The sequence below is a fragment of the Pongo abelii genome, chromosome 20 (assembly GCF_028885655.2).
Source record: "Pongo abelii isolate AG06213 chromosome 20, NHGRI_mPonAbe1-v2.0_pri, whole genome shotgun sequence".
NCBI classification, from domain to species: domain Eukaryota; kingdom Metazoa; phylum Chordata; class Mammalia; order Primates; family Hominidae; genus Pongo; species Pongo abelii.
In genome coordinates, this window is record NC_072005.2 from 5,740,244 (window position 1) to 5,752,936 (window position 12,693).

The 12,693-nt window shown below is 52.8% G+C and overlaps 1 protein-coding gene across 1 annotated transcript; it reads right to left on the reverse strand.

Annotated features, from left to right (window-relative positions):
- Positions 1 to 1,803: 1,803 nt before the first annotated feature.
- On the reverse strand, positions 1,804 to 2,976 carry FUT6 (fucosyltransferase 6). The gene has a single exon (XM_002828507.5). The coding sequence runs from the start codon at positions 2,881 to 2,883 to the stop codon at positions 1,804 to 1,806; it is 1,080 nt and encodes a 359-aa protein (XP_002828553.3). The 5' UTR covers positions 2,884 to 2,976.
- Between the last annotated feature and the right edge of the window lie 9,717 nt (positions 2,977 to 12,693).

Genomic DNA, 12,693 nt, shown 5'->3' on the forward strand with positions numbered 1-12,693 from the left:
CCCAGCCATGCAGGAACATCCCTGGCCCCTGGCTCCCGGCGACCCACAGCTACAGGTGGAGACACTCAAGGCGGCTAATCAGCAGGACTTCCAGGGAGCCCTGAGAGCAGGGCTTGGCGGCCAGGCGGGTGGTCTGTTTGGGAAGCAGTTTCAGGGCTGCCGCTGGCTGGGGTCCCCGCCTACCCCCGCAGTCTTCTGACTCTGAGGTTTAAGGTGGTGGATTCCTCCACCCTTTGAGCCGACTCAGCCCGGCCTCCGCAGAGAGGCCGGAGTTCCCAGACGCTGTGGAAGCCCAAGTGACGCTTACTCTGAGCCTCAGTTTCCCCATCCGAGATGGCCTGGCTTCAGAGGAGTGTTGTTCAGCCCAGGACACACAGCGAGAAAGCTGACCATCAGGGGTCTGCCGTCCCCCGAAGCTCCCCTGCCACTGTGTGCATGTGTGTGTGAGTGTTGTCCACCCTCCGGGGCCTCCCGGACCTCGGCCTTCCTGTCTCCCACCCAGATCCAGTGTCCCAACCACAGGGCGCGGGCCCTGCCCACCAGGGAATTGGAACATAAATAAACGGAGAAGCCCCCGCAGTTCCCTGGGGCTGCAGTTGTCATCAGCGCATCGGCACACCGGATGAGGGTCTCTCTCACACACACACAAGCACACTCACAAGACACAGAGACCACCACCCACAAGGGTTCAGCAGGCAGGACCCGTGATCCTACACAGTCACCTTCCACACTCAGAATTGCACACTCAGAAAGGGACACTCCTCGTTTTTTTTTTTTCTGAGACAGTCTCACTGTGTCACCCAGGCTGGAGTGCAGTGGTGCGATCATGGCTCCCTACAAACTCTGCCTCCTGGGTTCAAGCGATTCTTGTGTCTCAGCCACCTGGGTAGCTGGGATTACAGGCACCGGCCACCACGCCCGGCTAATTTTTTTTTTTTTTTGGGACAGAGTCTCGCTCTGTCGCCAGGCTGGAGTGCAGTGGCGTGATCTCGGCTCACTGCAACTTCCGACTCTCTGGTTCAAGCAATTCTCCTGCCTCAGCTTCCCAAGTAGCTGGGATTACAGGCACGCACCACCACGCCCAGCTAATTTTTGTATTTTTAGTAGAGACGAGTTTCACCATGTTGGCCAGGATGGTCTCGATCTCCTGACCTTGTGATCCGCCTGCCTCAGCCGCCCAAAGTGCTGGGGTTACAGGCGTGAGCCACCGCGCCCGGCCTCATCATCGGTTTTCTTTGCAGTATTACATCTGGAAACAGTGCCGTGATTATCTTTCTGCACCCCTCACAGGCGGCTAACAACATCACAAACAAATCAGCCAGAACCATCACTCGTGGGTGGGACCCCAAGGGCGCCAGTTCCCAGGGCCCAGTGCCCTCCAGGGTGAGGAGCCCAGAAGGTGAGGCTCCTAGCAGGTGAGATTCAGTGTGGAAAGTCTCTGGGAGCAGGTCCCAGCAGGTAAAGTCCCCAACAGCCGAGGTCCCCAGTAGGCAAAGTCCCCAGGAGATGAGGTCCCCAGCAGGCCAGGCTTCCGAAGGGGACGCTCCTGGAAGCCAGCATGTGAAATCCCAGGTAAGGGACATACCTGACCAAAGACTCCAGCAGGTGAGGCCCCAGGAAAGTGAGGACCCAGGTAGGTGAATCCCCAGGCAGGTGAAGCTGCAACAGGTGACCGTCCCAGGCAGGTGAGTCCCCAGGCAGGTGAAGCTTCAGGCAAGCGAGTCCTTAGGTAGATGAGGCCCCCAGTCAGTTGAGGCCCCAGGAAAATGAGGTTCCTGGCAGCCCAAGCCCCACACCAGCTTCTCAGGTGAACCAAGCCGCTATGCTGCGTGTCTGGTACCTGGATTCCTCCTGCAGTTTCCAGCAGGCCTTGCAGAAATCCAGTGCCCAGCTGAAGGAGCGAGGCTGCAGCGTCTCCCGCCAGCGAAAGTAGCTCAGGTAGCGGGCGTGGTCCTTGTCCAGCTCCTGCAGGTACCGGGCCAGGTCCTTGGGGCTCTGGAAGTCGTCCACGTGGATGAAGGCGTCGGGCGGCAGGAACCTCTCATAGTTGCTTCTGCTGGGGCCCAGCACCACGGGCACGGCCCAGGCCTCCAGGGCGTTCCTCCACAGCTTCTCGGTGATGTAGTCGGGGTGCACGGAGTTCTCGAAGGCCAGATAGAACTTGTACTGGGACAACGTCTCCATCATGGTCCCCTGGGGCAGGGGCTTGTGGGAGCGTCCGTACACGTCCACCTTGAGATGGGCCTGCAGGCTCTGGTAGTAGCGCACCCTGGCGGAGTTTGGCCTCCAATTGGATACTGCCCAGGCCACCAGTTCAGTCTTGGCCGAGAGGTTGAGCGGTGGGTGGGCAGGCTGGCCGGACCACGGCTCCAACCAGCCGTAGGGCGTGAAGATGTCGGAGTCGCTGCGGTAGGACATGGTGAGATTGAAGTATCCGTCCATGGCTTTCAGGTGCCAGCAATGGCTTGGGGACTCCAAGTTGAACCAGATCCAGCGCTGCCCCTGTCGCCTCGGGGAGCGTGGGAGCTGGGCACTGGGGTTGTACATGACCTCTCGGTGGTGCACAATGACGGCGTCTGCCTGTGGATACACCTTGCGGTCGGCAGTGATGTTGCAGTCGGCCGTGCCAGGCACCATCTCTGAGCAGCGGGGCAGAGCTATGGGTTTGTTAAAAGGCCACGTCCACAGCAGGATCAGGGGGATGGAGTGGGCGGGGGTCCCTGTGCTGTCTGGGAAGGGGGACCCATTAGGGTACACAGTGGGATCGTCTCGAGACACACGCAGATAGGAGAAGAAACACACAGCCACCAGCAGCTGAAACAGCAGCGCGGTCAGACAGCAGCGCCACGACCACTGTGGCTTGGCTGGGCCCAGGGGATCCATGGGTCAGAGTATCTGGGAAGTGGGGAGAGAGGAGTGAGGGTCATTGATGACAATCTCCTGCTTACCAAAGCTCCGGGCCATGAGTCCTGAGAAGAGCTGTTATTATTCCTGTTTCACAGATGAGAAAACTGAGACCAAGTGACTCACAGCAAAAGTCAGCACAGCTGGTGTTTGAACAAAGGGAGCTTGGCCCAGAGTCCACTTCCTCCCACCCATTAGACAACAGGCCCTTTCTACATGGGCAGGGGTCCCTGGGGAAGTTGGGAGAGGCCCCAAGGGCCCTCAGGTCCCACCTTGATCCTGTCCTTTTCTGGTGTGTCCCCAGATTCTTCCCCAATCTGGAGAGAAGACACAGCCGGTCATAAATGCCCCCCAGTGCCCTTGAGTTGAGGCTTGAACCCATGACTCTGCTGGGGAAGGGCACAATGGGATTGGGTTTTGGAGGTAATATAAGAGCTCACCAGATAGAGTAGACCTGTGGGAAAGGGTGCTCCTGGCAGAGGAAACCACCATTGCCAAGGCCTAGTGGGGAGAGACCCCTGAGCAGTTTGCAGAGAAAGCAAAGAAAGTACTCAGGGCTGCCAGTGTCGAGTTCATATTAGATTGGTGCAAAAGTAATTGCTGTTTTTACTATTGAAAGTAATGGCAGCCAGGCGCGGTGGTTCATGCCTGTAATCCCAGCACTTTGGGAAGCCGAGGCGAGCAGATCACGAGGTCAAGAGATCGAGACCAGCCTGGCCAACATGGTGAAACCCCATCTCTACTAAAAATGCAAAAATTGGCTGGGCGTGGTGGCGTGTGCCTGTAATCCCAGCTACTTGGGAGGCTGAGGCAGGAGAATTGCTTGAACCTGGGAGGTGGAGGTTGCAGTGAGCCAAGATCGCACCACTGCACTCCAGCCTGGGCAATGGAATTCCATCTTGGAAAAAAAAAGAAATATTAACTTGGGTCAGGCACAGTGGCTCATGCCTATAATCCAGCACTTTGGGAGGCTGAAGGTGGATCACTTGAGGTCAGGAGTTCGAGGCCAGCCTGGCCAACATGGTGAAACCCGTCTTTACTAAAAATACAAAAATTAGCTGGGCGTGGTGGTGGGCACCTGTAGTCCAAGCTACTTAGGAGCCTGAGGCAGGAGAATCACTTGAACCCGGGAAGAGGAGGTTGCACGGAGCCAAGACCGCACCACTGCACTCCAGCCCGGGGGACAGAATGAGACTCCGTCTCCAAAAAAAAAAAAAAAAGAAATATTCACTTGGGGTTTCATTCAACAAGCACTCAGGGCCAGGTGCATTGGCTCACGCCTGCATTCCCAGCACTTTGGAAGGCAGAGGAGGGCGGATAACTTGAGGTCAAGAGTTCGAGACCAGCCTGACCAACATGGAGAAACCACGTCTACTAAAAATACAACAATTAGCTGGACATGGTGGCACATGCCTGTAGTCCCAGCTACTCGGGAGGCAGAGACATGAGCATCACTTGAACCTGGGAAGCAGAGGTTGCATTGAGCCAAGATCACACCACTGCACTCCAACCTGGGTGGCAGAGCGAGACCCTGTCTCAAAAAGAAAAAAAAAAAGAGAGAGAGAATAGAAATATTCACTCGGGGTTTCTTTCAACAAGCACCCAAAGGCTACTCCTCTGGTAGGCTGAGGCTGGGGGAGAGGTGGGGACAGATACAAGGGAGAACAGGCAGGCGTGGGGACTCACGTGCTGACCAGGAGGGCAGTGGGGCCACCCCGAGACATGGGGAACCCCCAGGAGAGAAGCAGGCTTTGGTGGAACTTGCTGAGCCTGGCCCGTCCTGGAGATACCCAGCAACGGACTGGCCCCAGGGGGCTGGAGGGAGACAGGGGAGGGCCCAAATCCCCCGGAGTGTGGGCACTGGGTCTGGGAAGCCAGAGAAAGAGAAACCTTCAGGCCGGGTGCGGTGGCTCACGCCTGTAATCCCAGCACTCTGGGAGGTCGAGGCGGGTGGATCGCTTGAGGTCACGAATTTGAGACCAGCCTGACCAACATGGTGAAACCCCATCTCTATTAAAAATACAAAAATTAGCTGGGCATGGTGGCGGGCGCGCCTGTATTCTCAGCTACTTGGGAAGCTGAGCCATGAGAATCGCTTGAACCCGGGAGGCGGAAGTTGTGAGCCGCCTGGATCGCACCACTGCACTCCAGCAGCCTGGGCAGCAGAGCGAGACACTGTCTCAAAAACAACAACAACAACAAAAACAAAAACAGGAGGAAACCTTCAAAGAGATGGTGCTGTGGAGGAGGTGGCGGGAAACCGGGGTCACCTTTTTTCATGGATGGGGTGAGACTTGGAGGCTGGGAGGGACCCTTGGACAATGATAAGGACCTGCTGCCGCTCCCTGGACACTGCAGCGTCTGACACCTTCTGGGAGACGCTAGAGGGACTTGGGGATCTGGAGACAGGCCTTTCTTCTGAAAGAGGATGCACTGGATCCTGTCTGGATGCCCGTGACACTGCAAAGCCAGAGACACAAGGGGACTGTGTCCGTGAACCTCAACAGAGCCCGGCCACTGAGCTTCAGCTTTGAAGGTCTGAAGGTCTGGCCAATCTCACTCCATTCCTAGGTCCTTCCCGTCCCCATAGGGTGTCACAGAGTCCTCCAGACCCCAGATCCTGGCCTCGGGAACAGAAATCCAAGACCCCAGCCCTGCCCCTCTCTGTTCCTTGCAGCCCTACAGCTGTCCATTCTACAGACGAGGAAACTAAGGCTCAGAGAGACACCTATGTGTCCTGTTGAGTACACACAACTAGAGCCATTTTGATCCAGACCCCAAAGTCTCCCCACCTTAATGTCACCCCAAACTCCTCTAGGACTTTGCAGATGGAGCTGACATCTCCAGACTAACCTTGTCCCACAGAACTTTCTGTGATGATGGGCCGGGCTTGGTGGCTCACGCCTGTAATCCCAGTACTTTGGGAAGCTGAGGTGGGTGGATCACCTGAGGTCAGGAGTTCAAGACCAGCCTGGCCAACATGTCTCTATTAAAAATACAAAAATTAGCCAGGTAATCTCACATCCTGAGATCAAGTGATTGTCGTGCCTCAGCCTCTCGAGTAGCTGGGACTACAAGTGTACACCATCGTGCCTAGCTAGTTTTTGTATTTTTAGTAGAGAAGGAGTTTCACTATGTTGGCCAGGCTGGTCTTGAACTCCTGACCTCAGGTGATCCACCTGCCTCGCCTCAGCCTCCCAAAGTGCTGAGATTACATGCATGAGCCACTGCGCCCAGCCTGGTTAATGTTAATTTTCTTTTCTTTTCTTTTTTTTTTTTTGCGATGGAGTTTCGCTTTTGTTGCCCAGGCTGGAGTGCAATGGCACGATCTCAGCTCACTGCAATCTCCACCTCCGGGGTTCAAGCGATTCTCTTGCCTCAGCCTCCCGAGTAGCTGGGATTACAGGCACGTGCCATCACACCCGGCTAATTTTTGTATTTTTAGTAGAGATGGGGTTTCACCATGTTGTCCAGGCTGGTCTCGAACTCCTGACCCTCAGGTGATCTGCCTTCCTCGGCCTCTCAAAGTGCTGGGATTACAGGCGTGTGCCACCGCTCCCGGCCCAATGCTAATTTAAACTTAAAAATAGATACTGGCCAGGAGTAATGGCTTACACTTGTAATCCCAATGCTTTGGGCGGCTGAGGTGGGAGGATCGCTTGATTCCAAGAGTTTGAGACCAGCCTGAGCAGCATAGCAAGACCTCAAGACCTCAAGACCTCATCTCTATAAAGAATTTTATGGTCGGGTGCAGTGGCTCACGCCTGTAATCCCAGCACTTTGGGAGGCCAAGGCGGGTAGATCACCTGAGGTCAGGAGTTCGAGACCAGCCTGGCCAATATGGTAAAACCCCATCTCTACTAAAAATACAAAAATTAGCCAGGTATGGTGGCAGGCGCCTGTAATCCCAGCTACTTTGGAGGCTGAGGCAGCAGAATCGCTCGAACCCGGGAGGTGGAGGTTGCAGTGAGCCAAGATCGCGCCATTGCACTCCAGCCTGGGGGACAAGAGTGAGACTTCGTCTCAAAAAAAAAAAAAAAGAATTTTATTATTTATTATTATTATTTTGCCAGACATGGTGGCCTGTAGTCTCAGCTACTCAGGATGCTGAGGCAGGAGGATTTCTGGAGCCCAGAAGTTCGAGGCTGCTGTGAGCCATGGTTGCACCATTGCACTTCTGCTTAGACAATAGAACGAGACCGTGTCTCAAAATAAATAAATAAATAAATAACAAAAAAAAACACAGAAAACAACAAAAACCACAAAAAAAAGCACACAAGAAACAGATACTCAAATAAAAAGAAAAAAGCAATGACTGATATTACAGTCAGTAATTGGGAAACTTTTGAGTACCTTCAGAACATCTTGGACGGGCAAATCTACTTCTTCACCTGTACTTTTTATGTTTGTTTGTTTGTTCTGAGATGGAATCTTGCTCTGTCACCCAGGCTGGAGCACAGTGGCGTGATCTTGGCTCACTGCAACCTCTAGCTCCCGGGTTAAAGTGATTTTCCTGCCTCAGCCTCCCAAGTAGCTGGGATTACAGGCGCCCCCCCCCACCACACCCAGGTAATTTCTGTCTTTTTAGTAGAGACGGAGTTTCACCATGTTGGCCAGGCTGGTCTCGAACTCCTGACCTCAATTGACCCGCCCACCTCAGCCTCCCAAAGTGCTGGGGTTACAGGCATGAGTCACCACACCCAGTCTCACTTTATGGAACCTAAATACAGATTGAGTAGTTATGACAGACATTGAATATCTGAATTGTCTTCTGAGGGTAAAATACACACTAGATTGCCAAGATTTAGGATGAAAAACAGAATGTCAGATATCTCAATAAAACTTTTTAAAGGCCAGGCACGGTGGCTCATGCCTGTAATCCTAGCACTTTGAGAGGCGGAGGTGGGCGAATCACCTGAGGTCAGGAGTTAGAGACTATCCTGACCAATATGGTGAAACCCCATCTCTACTAAAAATACAAAATTAGCCAGGCGCGGTGGCACATGCCTGTAATCCCAGCTACTCGGGAGGCTGAGGTGGGAGGATCCCTAGAGCCCAAGACTTTGAGACCAGCCTGGGCAACCTAGGGAAACCTCATCTATACAAAAAATACAAAAATTAGCCGGGTGTGGTGGCGCACAACTATAGTCACAGCTACTCAGGAGGCAGAGGCTGGAGGATTGCTTGAGCCCAGGAGGTTGAGGCTGCAATGGGCCATGATTGTGCCACTGCACTCCAGCCTGGACAGCAGAGTTCAAAAACAAGAAAACAAAACAAAACAGGCCAGGCGCAGTGGCTCACGCCTGTAATCCCAGCACTTTGGGAGGCCAAGGCGGGCAGATTACCTGATGTCAGGAGTTCGAGACCAGCCTGCCCAACATGGTGAAGCCCCGTCTCTACTAAAAATACAAAAAAATTAGCCTGGCATGGTGGCGGGCATCTGTAATGCCAGCTACTCGGGAGGCTGAGGCAGGAGAATCACTTGAACCCGGAAGGCGGAGGTTGCAATAAGCCGAGATCGCACCACTGCACTCCAGCCTGGGTGAAAAGAGTGAAACTCCCTCTCAAAAATAAATAAAATAAAATAAAATAAAATACAAAACTTTTAAATATTGTTTACATTTTCAAATCATACTACAGTTATTTGGACCTAATGGGTTAAATAAAGAATATTATTACAATGATTCACCTGTGTCTTTCTCATGTTTTAAATATAGTTACTAGAACAATATTATCTATGCGACTTCTGTTATATTTCAATTGGACAGTTTAACATCTGTTATATTTCAATTGGACTGTTACATTTCAATTGGACAGTTATATTTCAATTGTGCTGGTCTAGAATTTCCAACGAATTGAAACTGGCAGTTATCACAATTTCAAATGCACTGGGGCTGGGCATGGTGGCTCATGCCTGTAATCCCAGCACTTTGGGAGGCTGAGGCAGGTGGATCACTTGAGATCAGGAGTTTGAGACCAGCCTGGCCAACATGGTAAAACCCCGTCTCTACTGAAAATACAAAATTAGCTGGGCGTGGTGGCATGCGCCAGTAATCCCACCTACTCGGGAGGCTGAGACAGGAGAATTGCTTGAACCTGGGAGGTGGAGGTTGTGGTGAGCCGAGATCGCGTCACTGCACTCCAACCTGGGCAACCGAGCCACACTCCATCTCAAAAAAAAAAATAATAATAATAATAACAATAAAACAAAACAAAACTACAACATATTGGTAACTTTCGCCATTGATCTAAACCTTGCCAACTCTAAACTGAGTTGGGACTGGGCATGGTGGCTCATGCCTGTAATAGCACTTTGGGAGGCCAAGGTGGGCGGATCACCTGAGGTCAGGAGTTAGAGACCAGCCTGGCCAACATGGTGAAACCCCATTTCTCTACCAAAAATACAAAACTTAGCTGGGTATGGTTGTGGGCATCTGTAATTTCAGCTACTTGGGAGGCTGTACTCCGGCCTGGGTAATAAGAGCGAAACTCCGTCTCAAAAATAAATAAATAGGGCCGGGCGTGGTGGCTCACGCTTGTAATCCCAGCACTTTGGGGGGCTGAGGCGGGTGGATCACGAGGTCAGGAGATCGAGACCATCCTGGCTAATATGGTGAAACCCCATCTCTACTAAAAATACAAAAAATTAGCCGGGTGCGGTGGCGGGCACCTGTAGTCCCAGCTACTCAGGAGGCTGAGGCAGGAAAACGGTGTGAACCCGGGAGGCGGAGCTTGTGGTGAGCCGAGATCGCGCCACTGCACTACACCCTGGGCGACAGAGCAAGACTCTGTCTCAAAAAAATATAAAAATAAAATAAAATAAAATAAAATAATAAAATAAAATAAAATAAAAAAACTGAGTTGGTCTAAACCTTATGGTGCATAGCGGAGCTCCAGGCATGGTGACCTAGGTGTGATGAGAAGGGATTGAGGTCACAAGCACATACCAAAATTCTGGAAAAAGACTCAAGAGACAGCCCTCGAGGGACAGTCAGAGCCCGGACTGGGAGGGAGGTTGAATTTTAACCAACTATTCCTTTGTGCTGTCGGGCTCTTGGGCTGCCAGTGAAAGGTTAATGTTTAGAGATACATTTAATATTAATATTTTATCATGTGGGCCCTGGGTTTATGGCGACCTCTTCCTAGGAGACAGTGAAGTCTTTGCCGGTGACCTTCAGGAGGGGAGATTGGGGAAAATGGGGAACGGGAGTCCAGGAGAGAGATCTCACCCAAGGTACTTTCCCTGGAAAATGATCGATCCATGCCACAAAGATCAGGATGTAAAAAAACAAAGCCAGAAAGCAAATTGCATCCTAAGTCCTCTTTTCCCACCGGGAGTGGCAGAGGCAGAGAAAATCTGGGGCCAGGAAGAATGAAGGGGTGTAGGCTGCTGATGGGGTCGGGGGGCATGGGATTCTACCGCAGAGCTCTGCAAGAGAGACAGACAGACACCCACTTCCTCCTGGTTTGGCAAATCAGCCAGACCTCCCATATCCTCAGCCCCCCTCGGTGCATCCAGAAAGACCCCTGCCTGCGACTAGGGGCTGCTGGCCAAATGCCAGGCCACTGCACAGCCTGCAGACCCTCCCCCAGGGATCTTGTACCAGCCCACCTGCACTCTGAATTACAGAAGACAGGATTGAGGCTGAGGGGAGGAGGCTCGGCGCCAGGAGGTCTCTCCCTGGGCCCATGCAATCCGGGCTGGGGGTGAAAGTGGGACAAGAGGCCTTACCTGGGGGGAGCCTAAAGCCGAAAGGCCACGGATGGAGTAACAGCTGGATTCTGAGGACGTGGAAGAGGCCACACCAGGGAGCAGAAGGAAGGAGGAAGTGTACCCGGAGCTGAAACCAGGCCCTTTCCAACCACCACACCTGTCATCAGGTGACCCAGGGCATCCTGTCCTGGAGCCCGGACATCCTTTGAAAACAAATGGTGGGGCTCCCGTAATCCCCGTTGCAGAACCGAATAGGGTGAAGGGATTTGGAGACCCAGGTCATGCATGACCTTGCCCCACCTGTGGCTTCAATGAGATGTGGCTTTGAGTACAAAGTGAAAAGGCTGACCTGAACCACTGGTTCCCAAAGCGGGTTCCACAGGGACACCAGGGGTTCCTTGGGAGGTGGGAATGAGGAAGTGAGCAGAATTTCTACCTTTCCGCTTTCCTTCCCACCAGATCCCACCTTCTCACTCAGTTGGTCCATCAACAAATATTTCCTGAGCACTAAGTGCCAGGCCAAGGGATCCTGCAGGAAGTAGGTGGGCAAGTCAGGCAACTCATGAACCTTGGAAGGGAAATTTCTTCAATTAAAATTGCAGTCTTTTGAATAAAAAAGGGAGGGAAGAGCATTCCGGTTACAAGGAGCAACCTTCGCAAAGGCCCTGAGGCAGCAGAAATGCTGGCATGTTGAGGAACTACAGGAGGAGTCTCAGCAGGCTGGGTCTTCACCACTGGAGAGGAGCAGAAATGTTGCAGAGGCTGGGCCACGGTCAGCCATAGGGTGTTCAGCACCAGTGCAATAAGGAGCCATGTGAGGCTTCAAGCAGAGGGGTTACCATGTTGATACATGTTTTCAGATGCTCTTTTCTGGCAGGCTGGGCACAGGTCCCACATTGGTGGCAGAAGCTTCCTCTGGTGGCCTCACCAAGCCCCTCTGTATGCCTCAAAGCCACTTCCTTTTCCCGCCCACTCCTGCAGGACAGTGCAGAGCAGAAGTCCAGGGAGCTATGCAAACTTCCTGGAATGGAGAGAAATGATCTGGAATACTGGTTTTGAGAGAGGATGACCTTAAACTCTCTCACTCCCGAGCTGGGTGCAAAGGTGACCGAGCTCAAAGCCCAGCCTCCAAGTATCACAACTGCCCTGTTCTAGAAATCATTTCTGGGAGGCTGCGTCACGCTGCCTGAGTTCCACTATCTCAGTGCCCAGCCACGCCCAGACCAGTGAGGTTCTGGGAGGTAGGGATGGGCCAGGGGGTTGGGGTCTCCCAGAGCTCCAGAAGTGGCAACCTAATTCCACTCACGTCTCATTCCTTGACTGGTGAGGTTGACTGTGACTTATTAAAAAAACGATTTCTGGGGGCCGGGCGCAGTGACTCACGCCTGTAATCCCAGCACTTTGGGAGGCCGAGGCGGGCGGATCACGAGGTCAGGAGATCAAGACCATCCATCCTGGCTAACACGGTGAAACTCCATCTCTACTAAAAATACAAAAAAATTAGCCGGGCGTGGTGGTGGGCACCTGTAGTCCCAGCTACTCGGGAGGCTGAGGCAGGAGAATGGCGTGAACCCAGGAGGCAGAGCTTGCAGTGAGCCGAGATTGAGCCACTGCACTCCAGCCTGGGCGACAGAGCGAGACTCTGTCTCAAAAAAAAAAAAATGACTTCTGGCTGGGCTCAGTGGCTCACGCCAGTAATCCCAGCACTTTGGGAGGCCAAGGCAAGTGGATCATTTGAGGTCATGAGTTCAAGACCAGCCTGGCCAACATGGTGAAACCCGGTCTCTACTAAAAATATAAAAATTAGCCGGGCCGTAGTGGTGGGTACCTGTAATCTCAGCTACTTGGGAGGCTGAGAATCACTTGAGCCTGGGAGGCAGAGGTTGCAGTGAGCTGAGGTTGTACCACTGCACTCCAGTCTGGGCAAGAGACTGAGACCCTATCTCAAAAAAAAAAAAAAAAAAAAAAAAAAAAGACTTCTGAGGCCATGCACAGTGACTCACACCTGTAATCCCAACAGTTTGGGAAGGAGAAGCAGGAAGATCGCTTGAGCCCAGGAGTCTGAGACCAGCCTA